This window comes from Haliotis rubra, unplaced genomic scaffold (assembly GCF_003918875.1).
Source record: "Haliotis rubra isolate DU_JTF1 unplaced genomic scaffold, ASM391887v1 Scf1934, whole genome shotgun sequence".
NCBI classification, from domain to species: Eukaryota; Metazoa; Mollusca; class Gastropoda; order Lepetellida; family Haliotidae; genus Haliotis; species Haliotis rubra.
In genome coordinates, this window is record NW_025765930.1 from 1 (window position 1) to 15,056 (window position 15,056).

At 42.5% G+C, this 15,056-nt stretch overlaps 1 protein-coding gene across 1 annotated transcript; it reads right to left on the bottom strand.

Moving 5' to 3' along the window:
• Positions 1-211: 211 nt before the first annotated feature.
• On the bottom strand, positions 212-14,942 carry LOC124274706 (dynein regulatory complex subunit 6-like; the record flags this gene model as incomplete). The annotated part of the gene is made up of 5 exons (XM_046710070.1): positions 14,782-14,942; positions 5,018-5,121; positions 3,274-3,367; positions 1,198-1,220; positions 212-336 (listed from the first exon to the last, which is right to left on the bottom strand). Coding segments are annotated over exons 1-5 (424 nt in total), but the record flags the coding sequence as incomplete, so codon positions are not given.
• Between the last annotated feature and the right edge of the window lie 114 nt (positions 14,943-15,056).

Here is a 15,056-nt window from a genome sequence, read left to right on the forward strand (position 1 = left end):
TCCCAAATATCAGCTGACTACAAGCAACAAAATGTGATGAATAAACATGGAAAGAATCATCAAACATCACAAAATGTGTACAATTCTGGAGACAGGGTACTCAAGTCAATATTTACTAATATTACAGCGACACCTCTCCACATCTTCCCACCCATCTGACAGTTGTTCATCCCCAGCCATGCATCCACACATACCCTCCACCCCCACCTACCCGTAAAATGTTGAGGTGTACACTTGAACATGCTCGTGGGAATGATGTCGAAGCTGCCAGATTCAATTTCTTCAGTATTTTCTCCTTCTTTTTTCTGTTCCGTCAGATGATACTGCATCCAGCCACTGGGAAGCAAGAGGATATTATTGTGCGAACAAGGACACTCAAGTTCAAACTGATAACGATTAACAATATCCTCACTGTATTACACCATACTATTATCCATAAACTCCTGGACCCATAGTCTCCATCTCCTCCTGGCTACTGTAATTGAATTTCACTCATCAACTCACTGATCATGAAAATACCAGTTCGGAACACAAAGATCTGCCCTTCAAATCTCACAATCAGAGTTGTACTTCTTAATCCCCTCAGTACGAGTTGGTTTCTGAGCTTGTTGTTTAATCCAGCACTCAGGGGTAGTATGGAGGTGGTCTGTAACTAATTGAGTCTTTGACCGAACAATTCAGTGATCAACAACATGAACATAGATCTACACTTGTGGTGGGATAAAGGTGACGCGGTCAAATCAAGTCAGCCGCAGCCTGAACACCGATCCCATTAGCTGCCTCACTATTGTAAGTACAAGTTGCTGAAAACAGTTTTAACCAAGATCTTCACAGGTTGTAGAATTAGGTGAAGCAATCAGACCAGCATATTTTGTACCTGGAAAATGAGCTTAAATGACTTTCGAGAGAATGTAATAAAGACAGTGCCACTACATTTGTTGTCGATATTTCATACATCCCTTGCACTTCATGAAAAAACAGATCAGCTTGATCCTTAATTCTTTGTTTCTATTTATTAAAAAATTGTTCCGAAGCAAAGCGTTAAACTTGTACCATCATGTGATTGTCATACATAAAATTTTGTCATTTGCGCACGACAGTTTGTTAAGCAGTGATATCAGAAAGAAAACCTAACCCAGTAAGCAGTTACCTGTAGCACATTCTCTTCAGGTGTGTGTTATAGTGGCCATAGGCTACAGCATAGCCATCTCAGGACTTGGCTGTAACAAAGCAGAAACATCATGAGTTAGTATATACAGCTTTAACTAATTTAGGTTGTCTTGGGAAGAAATATACATCATGTCTGTAAAGAAAGAGACTGAGAAGTTTCCGATAATCTCAAGAAGGGAATTATTAGGCTATACAGTTAGTTAACATGGAGCATGGTGGTATAGTCCAGGTCTTGTAACTTTCTGTCCAGAGCTGCAACGTATGGACATACTCATGGTGGATCCAGAGAGAGAGGGGTGTGTGTGTGTGTGTGTGTGTGTGTGTGTGTGTGTGTGTGTGTGTGTGTGTGTGTGTGTGTGTGTGTGTGGTGGGTGTGTGTGGTGTTGTGCCCCCTCCTTGTGCTGAAAGTTTGTTAAATGACCATTGAAACTCGGGTGAAATTGAAGTGTGCACCCCTCCTTTTCTCAATAGTGTGCATCCCCCCTTTCTCAAAAAGCTGTATCCGCCCCTGATACCTGGAGCTTTAATGACTTTGAGTTTGATTGTGTGTTTGAATTCAAGTTTGCCCTAATTATAATGTTTAAGCTGAGGTGAGGTGAGGTGAGGTGAAATGGGGTTAAACGTCGTACTTACAGTAAGAATATTTCACTCATTATGATAACATGCATGCGTGTGTATGTGTGGCTGCTTGTGCTAGCCCAGACTTAAGCTGATTTTATAGTGCCAGCTCACTGAGGTACCATGCCACAGTTAAGCATGAATACCCCACTCAGACACATTATACTGACTCCAACCGACCAGTCATTGTTGTATCCATTAATGCCGAGCGCCAGGCATGGACCAACAAGTAGCTTATATTTTAACGCCTTTTGGTATGACACACGGCCGGGGATCGAACTCTCATTTATCTTCCGGGCTCTCGGCGGACGGCTCTAACCACTACACCACGGGAGGCGGTTTGTTTCAAATGTAATTATTACATCCTCAAGTACAGATTAATAAACAATTTCAAAACTTTACAGAAACCTCAGATCTTTTGTCACTGTCAGGAATCATGAAATTAGTAACTAGGGGACCTCTAGACCCTTAGTTTTGTAGGGCAAGATATAAACCTGAAGTGTGCTTCTCAGTATATATTAAACATCTCTTCTTTTCCCAGAATAACCACATTTGAGGTTTTTGTTTGCACTCAGGTTTTACTTTTTGTAAGTAAGACCTCTTCCCAAGTTATATTTTTTCCTCTCTATGTGAACATCAACATTGAAATGATATATGAGTGTTTGAAATCAACTGAGAAAAAATCATCCAAGACCAATTTCAAAGTGCAAATGTTTTCTCCAGCAGGATTAGAACTGCATCTATCAGGTTAATAAGCTGACACTCTACCTCACGGCCACCGAGCCAACAAAGACATTGGGGTTGAACTATCTATTCATAGTTACTGTCATTAAATTGATTTTATTTGCGCTGCAGTTATTGTTATGTAGCTTCATTAAATGATCATCTACATTATAAGTATCCATCATTGACGGTTTATATGTTAGGGAAATCACTTTTCCTCGGTTTTGGTAGAGAATGTAAAACCTTGGGAGGAGGGAAATCCCGAGGGGCTTTTACATTCTCTACGAAAACCTCGGGGGCGTGTTTTCTCCTATATGTAAAACCCTGGGTTGGTCAGCGCCATACTCAAGAACATGGTAAATATCTAACACCAGCATCACTTCGGTCTTTTCTCCCACGTTAAACTTGCATTCTGGGAAATGACTGGAATTCTGTTCAAAGGAGTGTTAGAGTTAACTCAGTCATACACTCACTCACTCTAAAGTTGATAAAAACTTCATCCACCTCTTTATAATGAGAGTTTAGTGATAAAACTAAAAAAAATCCAGCAATGATTGATTGAGGGAGCATGACTTGAGCAGCACTGATTTGGACAGTACTTCGGTCACAGTCATTTGAATTAATTGTTCAGCTCCATACAGCTATTGTACAGAAAATAAAAATGTTTTTTTAAAAAATGAATAAGGCTGAAAAAAGTTTAAAAAATTGTATCAAAAACCTTCATACTGAATTTCATTTAAAAAGGAAATGTTTCACACTCACCAACAAGTATTCATCAAAGTTGAATAGAAAGTCCAGGTTGCTTTCAGAGAAAAACCTCATTTTGGGTTTCTCACTCTCCTCAACAAACATGTCCCTGTAAAAGTAGTGAGATAACATTACAATAGACTACAACCATTTTTTGTGTAACTGTAAAAAAATCCATTATATGTAGCATTGCAATGAGGTATCAACACTCAAAATGACTTCATAGTCAAAAGTATACATGCGTTACAAAAGTTTGTGCTCAGTAAGAGGTGTTATCATGAGTGAGTTAGTGAGTGAGTGAGTTTAGTTTTTACGCCGCGACTCAGCAATATTCCAGCTATATGGCTTCGGTCTGTAAATAATCGAGTCTGGACCAGACAATCCAGTGATCAACAGCATGAGCATCAATCTGCGCAATTGGGAACCGATGACATGTGTCAACCAAGTCAGCAAGCCTGACCACCCGATCCCGTTAGTCGCCTCTTACGACAAGCATGGGTTACTGAAGATCAATTCTAACCCGGATCTTCACACGTCCATACGAGGAATGAGTGAGTGAATGTAGTTGCATGTTGCTATTAACAAAATTAAAGCAATTGATGGCAGGAGACAAGCTTCAAATGTTCATTTATCCATGAGGGGAATTGAACCCAGGTCATTTGAGTAATAGCTTGAACCACTAGGTTGTTCCACCATTACCGTGACATCAAAACTGTGACATCAAGACTTGGCATCTCTGTGTACTTATAGGGAGAATCAAACACAGGCCATTCTGTGTGAAGAGCTTTAACCACATGGCTAACCCACCCCCCAAACTGGCACCCACAAGGTCCAAAATTGTATCCATGTGGGAATTGAACCCTGAGCCTATTGAATGTGATGCATGAACACTTTAACCACTGAGTTACTTCAGCAACCCTGTGACCCCAAAAGGTATTAATACTGTCAATTTGTAATCATGTTGGGAATCATACCTGGGTCAGTGTGAGTGAGTGTGAGGCTCCTGTGAACACCCTAATGACACCAGGAATAGATTACACTCATTTTAACAATGTGGAGAAATGCAAGGACATTTGGAGTGAGGAGGAAAGTCTTTAACCACTGCGTGACTCTGCTGTCATTGAGACACTAGGAAACTAGTCTAGTTGCTTCTCTCACTGTACCCATGTGGGAAATGGAAAGGTAGCCATTCTTTGTAATGAGCTAACCCTGTAATTACTGACAATTACTCAACTGCTCAAATGACACCAGAACCAGGTTTCACTGACTGCACTCATGTGGGAATAGAACCCAGAAAGCAGATATAAGGAGCAAACGTTTTAACCACTGGGATACACTGCTGTCATTGTGACACCTGGAATAGGCTTTCCTCACTGTACCCAAGTGGAGAAAGGAACCTAGGCCATTTAATATAAGTGAACATGAGAAAAGATAAGGAATTTGAACTTGGTAGAAACAATGCTTTTGGGGGTAAGAAGACTATTTTGGCTTCTGCAAATGTTACATTATTACAGGTATTCGGTCAAATGAATATCAATGTTTGGAAATCATGACACGTCAAGCCACAACCTAAGTAACACAGAGTTAAAAACATATGCAGTCATGCTTGAAATATATACCTCCAACCAAACTACAAACTATTGATTTGGGTTAAACTATTTTGAATGGCATCCATGAAAACTGTTTGAGCTGTTACATGTCTTAAAGTCATTATTATTACCCTTGATGCTGATGGTGACAATGAAAGAATAAAACATACCACTGCAAGTTTTCCAGTCCAATTTCTTTGATGAGTCGAAGCCTGTCCAGAATAAACTGTAGGGGATCCTCCGGACACATGACTGCTAAGCCTGTCAGGAGTGCCTGCAAGAGACAACATTACATCCACAAGTACAGATAAGCTGCGTATCTGTGTAAATTACACAAATATTTATGTGGAAACTCAATCTCTATAAAGTCTATTGTGTACAAGTACGCTTCAACTTTTGTAAATACTGAGTAAATTTGTTCTTACATGCATTACACATAGACTAACTGCTAGTCTATGAAATGAACATATTTTACAGAAAATATAAGTTCTTAAATTAAAATTGTAAATACAATAAAGAGGAGCCAAGGGACTTTCTTCATTTTCAGAGACCCTGAAGCTGTGGAAATCTACTATGACTTGCTACATTTTCTAGACTTGCGTGGGCTTTCTTGGATATATTTGCTTCAGGGTGTGTATGACAGACTAGCCGCACACACACAAAATGTCAAATCTTACTTTGTGTACCAATAGATAGATAAAATAACTGAGGTATATTGAGAGGTTCTATTTCAGCACATGAACTTGGCAATTTGCAGTCTTTTCTTATCATTTCTCATAATACAGATCATATATGAATAACAAACACGTCAACCAACATTAAAACTTTATCATATTTTTACAAGCAATGGAAAACGGCAAAATACCCAATTGAGTTTGAGTGAGGTGGGTACAATTTATTTGGTTACTCCAAGGAAAATGTAATTTTTTGAATAAAATTGATATTTTATACTTATCCTGACTCATGCTTATTTGCTTGTCTTCTTCCTCTCTTGCGAACATAGTGAAACACTTGTATCTCTTTATTGAAGTTCCTTTCAATAAAAGCGTCACGATAAAATCACAACTCACCAGAGTTATCTCTGTTTCGGGTTTTATGGAAAAGTGGCCCTAACGCCTTCACTCTCTCCTGATAATGAGCCCGACACTTGAATTTGCAGGAAATCCAAAGTGTCTAGTGGGGAGGTTGGGAGGGCTTACCTCATGAGTCAGGATAAGTATAAAATATCAATTTTATTCAAAAAAATTACATATTTTTTCCTTATCCTGACTCATGCTTATTTGCTTGTAGAATTCGAACTGATTTGGAGGGCGGAAAAATACTTTAGGATTTCGAGTGTAGTGATTTACGTCAATATATACCCCCTATGGGAACTTCAGATTGGCACTGTGCTAATCTCTGCTGCTGTTTGTGACCCTGTCCTTTCAGCTGCCTTTTTGATGGGGGACCACAATTGTTAACTTTGGTCCTTTCTCTGTTAACATTTTTATGTGGATTTTCGCGACTCCATTTCTTGATGCAAGCACCAAGTGGGAAGCGACCCTTTCCTGTACAAGTATTCTTACAAGTACTGGGTCATATCACTTATGCTAGTCGTTAGTGCGATTGCATTTAGACTTAAGCAGAACTCTGCTGAGTGTAGGCTTGATAAGTCATGTGATAAAAGTGCGAGACTTCGTCTCAACGTCTTTGAGGAACTGTCAACTGTTGTGCGACAACCAGTGGGCCGAAATGGTGAATGCCTGAGACGTCCTCGGTGGCGATATCTCTCAAGTAGTGGTTTGCAAACACCATGTCTGATTTCCAGAAGCAGCCCTCCATTATCGTCTGTAGCGAAGCAATTCCCAGAGTAGTAGAGCGCGAGTGTTGACGCCAGCACTCTAACTTCGTGTGGGTTGGAGGCTCTTGGAGGATCAAGTCCTGCTGCCTTGTAGGCTCGTACTATGACAGTTCTGATCCAGATTGATATCGTAGTGCGGGAGACCTCCGTCTGTGTCGCTGTCGATATCGGGAGGAAAGTCGTTTGAATTTGCGTCTCCTAGTTCTGGATTGTTGTAAATATATTCTCAATGCTCTCACTGGGCACAATGATAAGTCATGGGTATCTTGTGGTCCGAGGACGGAGGATAATGCTGGGACGTGGAATTGTCTGTCCGGTTGATCTGGCAGTTGATTCTTTGAGATGAAATCCCATCGTAGTCCCATATGCACTGTTGATTTTCATCAAAACGTGTTCTCTCGTAGTCTAGAGCATGTATTTCCGACATAGCTGCTGTTGCTAGGGATAGCAGGAACAGCGTCTTTTGTGTCAAGAATTCGAAGGATGTCGTTTCTAATGGTTCATAGACGTCACTGGTGAGATGTCGTTGAACAACGTTGAGGTCCCACGCCGGAGCTTTGAATCTCTGTTGTTGGTCCTCCAATTTATAAGAGCGTAACAAGGCCAGTAACTCTGGTACTTTCGTTAGCTTGCCACCTGTCCTCATAGTGATGACTGAGCTCAATGCCGCTAGGTATGTTGAAAGCATGGATCCTTTTAGCCGCTTTGTTTGCCGTAGGTGACAAAGGTAGTCCGCCACTTGAGGGTGTGATGCTTTTCTAGCTGAAAACCGTTTCTGGCAGCATATGTCTCAAAGCTTCGCCACTTGTCGTCGTACAAGTTGCGTGTAGACTTGCGTAAAGCTAGTGTCACTGCTTTCGCTGCTCTGGCGGAGTACCCTCTCTTGTTCAAGCACACCTTGATACAGTCCACACGTGTAGTTGGAATGTCCCTAGGTTACCGTGAGCCTGCTTTGTGTGAGGATGTACGAGTAGATTCGACCACTCTGGTAGTTGCAGCTGTGGTGGTCCTAGTTCTTGTATGAGAATGGGGAACCACATTCTCGCTGGCCAGTAGGGCGCGACCAAAATCAGTTGGAGGTTCCTGGTCTGGCTGATTTTCTGCAACACCCTCAGTAGTAGCGCTGGTGGTGGAAACGCGTAGCTCCTGGAATGTGGCATGCTCTTATGTGGATGTTCAGATCGTTGATTAGGTCGAACAGTTGAAAGCAGAGGTCCAGCAGATTCAGTGATCGTGTTGATCCTTGCTTGTTTATGTAGAACGCCACTGTGGAGTTGTCCGTGTGTACCATGAGATGCGCATTCTGTAGAATGTTGCTCCAATGGAGTATGGCGTTGACGACTGCTTTCATTTCTAGCATGTTGATGTGCAGACTTTTCTCTTCCTTGGTCCATTTTCCGGCTGCCACATCGTTGTCGAGATGTGCTCCCCAACCTTGGAGTGACACGTCCGCATACAGATGAGTCTTGCACTCCGGCTCTGCTAGATAGATGCCTTCGCAGACATTCGCTCTCTGGGTCCACCATAGTAGATGAGGTCTGAGGTAGTCCGGGAGACCGAAGGGGTCTGGGTCGTCGAGATGAGCATTGATGAGGACCTGTAAAGGGCGTAGCTGTAATCTCCCTCTGGCTGTCATGTCTTGTGCAGACGTGAGGAGACCCAACAGACTCTGCCACTGTCGTAGTGGCCACGGAGAGAGTAGGGCTTGTGGGATTGTCTGTTGAATCTTGAGCCATCGGTCCTCTGGTAATACGACGATGCGGTTCTGCATCGTGAGAAATCTGATGCCTAGGAACTGCAGGTCCTGCGTAGGTTCTAGGTCCGACTTGAGTAGATTCACTAACCACCCCAGCTGTGTAAGCAGTTTGATGGTAAAGTTCAACTGTAGTCTGAGATGCTTGGGATCTTGATGTACTTGAATCCCGTCGTCGAGGTAAAAGGCACTGCGTAGACCTCGATGATATAGATATATGACTATGGGTTTCGTCACTCTTGTAAACAACCAAGGGGCCGATGATATTCCAAATGGCAGGACCTTCCATTGGTAATGTAGCCCGTCCAGTGTAAACCTCAGGTACTTCCTCGAGTCTGGATGTACAGGAATATGCAGGTAGGCGTCCTGTAGATCTATGCTGGCCATGTAGTCCATCGGACGGACGAGGTGGATTAGTTGAGGTAGATGTATCATGCGGAACTTGGGAGGTCTGCTCAGATAGTCTCTGTTGAACGTGCTCATATTGTAGATGAGTCGGAACTTTTCTTTGGAGTTTTTCTTGGGCAGTAGGAAAACTGGGGAGTAGAAACCTGGCGTGATGTTGGTTTGATCTACGACCTCTATGGCTCGCTTTACTAGTAGAGATGAGACCGCCTCTCGTAACTTCTCTATCTGATGAGTCTTGAAGTCGAACTTGTGAGGGTTGACTGTAAGCGATGGAGCAGCCTGTAGTTGTAAGCGATATCCGTTTCTTAGGATGTTGGATACAAACGGATCTTGAAGTATTCCCCAGTTTTCCCAGTGTAGCTGAAGGCGTCCACCCACTTGTGAAGGTTGTACAGGAAGGGCTGGGGGTGGAAGACTCCAGTCGTTCCGAACCCTTCTTTCATCGTCGATAATCCCTGGCGCCTCTGGGTGCCCTGCCTCGTCCGGACCTTGCTCTGTAGTTGCCGGCTGGGCGACGAAAGGAACTTTTTCCGTCTCTGGAGCTACCCACTTTCTTGTCCCGTGCTCTCTGTATCCCAGGAAACTTGGACTTGCCCGAGTAGCGCTGGGATGTTTGCCTGATGACGCTGGCCAGAGTATCTATGGACTTGAACATAAGGACCTCCCTTGAGTCTTTGGTAACTTCCTTGGCAACCACGTTGATTCCTCCGGCGAAGATGGAAGGAGTTGACCACGGGGCTGTGTAGAGTGACTTGGTAAAGTGGTCACTCCAACTGCAGGAGGCGAGGAGACCTTGTCGACGTGCCAGTGTCAGCGCTGCGGAGATGGATGGTCTGTCATAAACTGTTGGTCCTTCTTCTGCATAAGGAGGGCAGAATATATCATCCTATCTTCCTCCGCAGTAGAGTCACGGAATTTGGCGATGAGCGTTTCGTTGACTGCCCTTGATCTGTTGAGGCCGAAGAACATGCGCCTGGTCATAGTTTCAACTTGTGCCAACTTTTTGTCTTCAATGTTGTAAGAGTTGGCCTTGGCACCACTGATGACTTTGAAGTTCTCATCGATGTCCTGTGCCTTCAGGAATGGATCCATATTGTGGAAGGAGAACTTTTTGGCGTTGAACTGTGGTAGATGCGGCACTTGGGCTTTTGTGGCTGACTTGAAGGCTGCGTCCAGGTTCTCTGGGACCGCTGCGATGGGATCAATCGGAGGGAGAGTGATCGTGTCGACATCATCATCTTGCATGAGATAGGTGTGAGCTGGATTATCATCCTTAGATGGAGATGCCAAGTCTAGACCGTTGGCCATCCAGTAGGTATTTCAGCGTCTGAAAAGATGATCCCGCCGTCATCCTCAATGACAGGAGTGTTGAGTAAGGGACGTTGATCCTCCTCCGATGGTGATCGAGGTGGAGTCCTTCGCGAATGCGGTGACCTGTGTGGAGACCTGCGCGGAGACCTGCGCAGAGACCTGCACGGAGACTTGTGTGGCGACCTTCGTGGAGACCTTAGTGGAGACCTGCGCGGAGACCTGCGTGGAGATCGGCGTGGAGATCGGCGTGGCGAGTGGCCCGGCGAACTGCGTCTGTAGGGTGACCTGCGCGGAGATGAGCGACTGTGGGTTCGCGAATGTTTCGGCGAATCCCTCGACGATTTGCATGATGCGGAAGATGTCTTGGATACTGTATCTGAAGTCCTTCGCGAATGCCTTCGCGAACGCTGATCATCTGTTTCCGCATCTGGGGAATGGCGACTGGTCCTTCGCGAACGCCTTCGCGAACACCTTCGCGAACGCTGGTCGTCCGATTCTGTATCCGGGGATTGGTGATTCCTCCTTCGCGAACGCCTTCGAGAATGCTGATCGTCTGAATACGTAGCAGGTGATGACCGAGTCGTCCTTCGCGAATGCCTTCGCGGATGCTGATCGTCCGAGTCCGGCGCAGGAGATGGTTGAGTCGACCTTCGCGCAGGCTGGTCCTGGAGTGTAGATCTGCTGCTTGATGTCATGTTGATGGAGGGCCCCTCAGAGACGACGTCTGCGTTGGAGCCTTCGCGAAGGCTCGGGACCTCTTTCTGGGCTGGCTGTGACTTCTTCTCCTGGCCGTAACACTGCTGCATCATCTCCATGATTTGTTGGGAGAACTGCTGCATAAAGTCCCCCGGGTTGAAGGTCTGCGGTGGTAGTAGCACTGCCCTTTCTGCGGTGATAGCGACGTGGCCCACAGGACGCTCATTTGTTGTCAGCGAGATACCTCGGGTTGCGTGCGGAGATCTGCGCTGAAGTCACCGTAGCTGAGACTGGTCTTTTCTTGGGATGAACCTCTGGGATGATAATCGGTTGATCATCGTAGAGTCCCATTTCCGTCAACGGGACAATCTCGGCTGAGAAAGTCCGTGTTGTCTGCGCTGACTTCCCCGTGGTGGCGGACGACGCCCTGGGGGTGAGGAGTCAGCGCTGGGTGGTTGACGACTTCCGAGTCTTAGGCTGAGACGACGGGATGTCCGGAGTAGCAGGTCTCTTCTTGGAGGTGGCGGACTTCGTCCCACGCCTCTCCTCCGAGGGAAATTCCAGCGGAACACCAGACGGAAGGGGGTCGTCAGACAGCAGATGACTGTTGAGGGACTCCGCTGATTTATCCATGACTGGATCAACCCGTCTAGACCTATCTGCAGCACGTCTAAGGACGCAAAGAAGGTATTTATTAAATGCACAAGTAGTTAAATGCTTGCAATTAATACAGCGGGAGCTGAAAGAACATGGTACCGTGCAGCTAGGGCACAATTGATGAGGGTCAGCAGCAGAGAAACGTAATCTACAATTGGAACAATTTTTCATGAACGTAAACAACTGAACAAACACGGACTAACCCGTGAATAAACAGTGCTAAATACGATTAAACATGAAACCATAATGTTGAAATATACTAGCTAAACCTCTATAATAGTATAATAGAGGTGACTAACTAAGTAATGAAAGGATATAGTGCCGTATAAGAGACACAGGGCGCTCTCACAACCTGCTCACAGGGCGAAGAAGGAGAGAGTGAAGCGTGGGGAAACAGTGGCGCCACTTTTCCCGCCAAAACCGGAAACAGAGATAACTCTGGTGAGTAGTGATTTTACGTACGTTTTTATTGAAAGGAGCTTCAATAAAGAGATACAAGTGTTCCACTATGTTCGCAAGAGGAAGAAGACAAGCAAATAAGCATGAGTCAGGATAAGGAAAAATATTAGGATACCCAATTGAGATGAACAAAAGCGAGTAATTAACTCAATGACCCAAAAAGTTATCTGTAGCACTGCTATTTTATTATGCATATGTGTGAATGATTGTTATTATGGCATTAACATATCTGTTTGAATTAGTTTTGAGTAATTTCCAACACAATAGGATGTGTGGTCAAATTACAAAAATAATTACAAAAAATGCAATTTCTTAAACTGGGATGAATATCGATTTGAACTTTGAAGTTTTGCAAACAGTTAGAAGTCTGTGCAGGAAGTAAAAAAATGGTCTATTTGTTGTTTTTTTTCACATTTGTGGAAACAATTTATTGGGCTTTCAAATGTCTTAACCAAGTAATTCAAAACCATACCCTGATTTTCAGTTTGAACTAGACAAACCAGATAAAAACAGATGCATAGTGGTTTTCTGAAAATTAAGTGCACCATGACACTTTATAATGAGAAGGAAATCTTTACATGTTTTAAATCTGTGTGTTTCATATCAGTTGACGTTGATTGTGCATAAATTATTTTCTTATTATCTTTTGACCAAACATTTGTTACATCACTCCAGCACAATGCAAACAAAGACATGTAAGAATTTACATTCCTTACAAGATGTGTTGTCCTAGTGGTAGCAACTTCATTCCATTTGACAATTTACTCTTAAAAGTCTGTTGCTGTATTTTCGTGTAGTCATCATATCTTTTAACTTTTCAAATCCATCAAAGATATTATCACCAGGTTTGACATTATAACAAAGGATTTCAAATTAATAATATTTTTTCATTGTGGCTCTTAGCTCATGATGGTTGACTCTGTGAACTGAAAGATTAAACAATGTTGCATTACATTATCTACCCAAGTTTACCCTTCACCTTCAGGACACATCCTATGATATCAACTAGCAACATACACCAACATCTGATTCCAAGTGAGTGAAATTCACCCTTATAGCATCACAAAATATCAGTAAAATCATTTTAGACAACACAAACTGTAGTAATGTTTGACTAACTAGTCTTCACTGACTACATGAAGTCAAAGGCTGAGTATACCAGAATATGAAAGGACTATTTGTAGAATTTTTTGGACAAGAGATTTATGTTTGTTGTGAGTATCAGAAGTATTGTTTCAATGTTGAACAATGTAAAGTGTGAGTTAGTTCTGTTTTACACTACTTTTAACAATATTCCAGCTATATGAGGCATGGCAGAGAACACTAGAAATAGTTTCACACATTATGATTGTACCAATGCATGGCTCGATTTAGTGCTTGTTACTTGCACTTGTTTCAACCCAATATTACAAAGTGCAACCTAGTTATTAGTCTAACTTGCACCAGGTGCAAGTCAAGTTTTTAAACTTCAGCTGGAAAACAGAATGATGAGGAACTGACTTGGAAGAGTGACTCTGATGACTGTATGAGCAGTGACTGAAGGACGTACTGTTCATGAAATTTTAGGAAGTAAGATAACTAATGTTAGCGGTCCCAGATTTCTTTTGTTATAATGTACTAAACTATTATTACCAAAACTCAAGCATCATACTTTATACAAGATTTTATATTGAGCAGCAGGTGCAACCTGTTTTTGTCTGATGCAACAAGGATTCTACCTAAGGTTGCACTAGGTGCAAGTAGGTTTCATTTCTTTAAATCGAGCCCTGCAATGTGGCAAATCGAACCTTGGTCTTTAGCATGACGTTAAGCAATTATTAAAAGGGGATTAGTTATTCTTACATTTTCCCATGAAATGATAAATAACTTGCAGGTGATGAAAACTATGAAGCTAGAAGACCTAAATATCTCCCCTAAACTTTCAGACTCTGCAAGTAAGAAGAGCTCCAGAGCTGCCTAAGTAACATATGCATTGAATGCTTCCCTCAATAAATATAATGGTTAATTACCAAGGTTAATTACTTGTTGAAATGTTGAAATATGTCCATGTGGTTATCAAGCTTCTTTTGTCAAGTAATCTTTTGATTATGCTGTTTATTGGTCCATGGTTTGCTTAGACACACAGCTGCAAGACTTCAACAATTTAAGCCATACAAATACAAGTGGAATAATATTTACTAATTATTTGGAAACTCTGCCGAATATATAGCTATGGTGCGTTCTGTGACATGTGACACACTTTAACCCGGTGAGCACATGAACACAAAATTTGAGTTCGTCTAAAACAGCATTCAGCAGAATTATATTCTTTAATGCTATATGTTGAAATACCCAATTGCCTGGAACCTAAAGTGAGTAAAGTCGTGTACAAGATACCAAAATACCAAAATATTTATATCCAGCTAGAATGATTTCAAGGGGGTGGAAATATATTGGTTTCTGGACTGCGATACTAATCTGGGTTGTAACAAAGCTAGCTATGGAAATGCAGAATATTTAACAATTAAGAGTATTAATTACGCAAAATATAGAGGTAAGAGTTCCTCCCATTCCCCAATCCCAAATAATATTTACAAATATACAAAAATTATTAACAAAAGTCAACACAACAACTACTAGAGAACTCACAAAATGACTAAAAGTCCAAAATTTCAGTTAGGTTTAGAGTTAGGATTAGGGTAGGGGGAACGGAAGGAACTCTTTCCCGTATATACGTCTTTGTATGTGCTATTGAACATTCTCTACTCAAAATGATAAATTGATATAAAACACGATATATGCTGAAGACTCAGATTTGTTTTAAACCTTACCTCATACATATCTGGTAACTTATTGATCCTCAAATACTTCCTTAGATCTGGGTCTAATCCTTTCAATGATGCTGCCATTTTGAAAGCTTTTGGAAAGTACAGTTAAATATTCTGTATTATTTTCGAACTTCGAAAACTAAGACTACTTCGCCATATTTGTTTCAGGTAGCAACGGGACAGTAACGGATTACCTCCCTTTATTTTCGGGCACGATCGTTTCTTTCCGGAACAGCCGTTTCGTTTCGTTTATTCTTCATTCCGCGTTTTGATTTTCT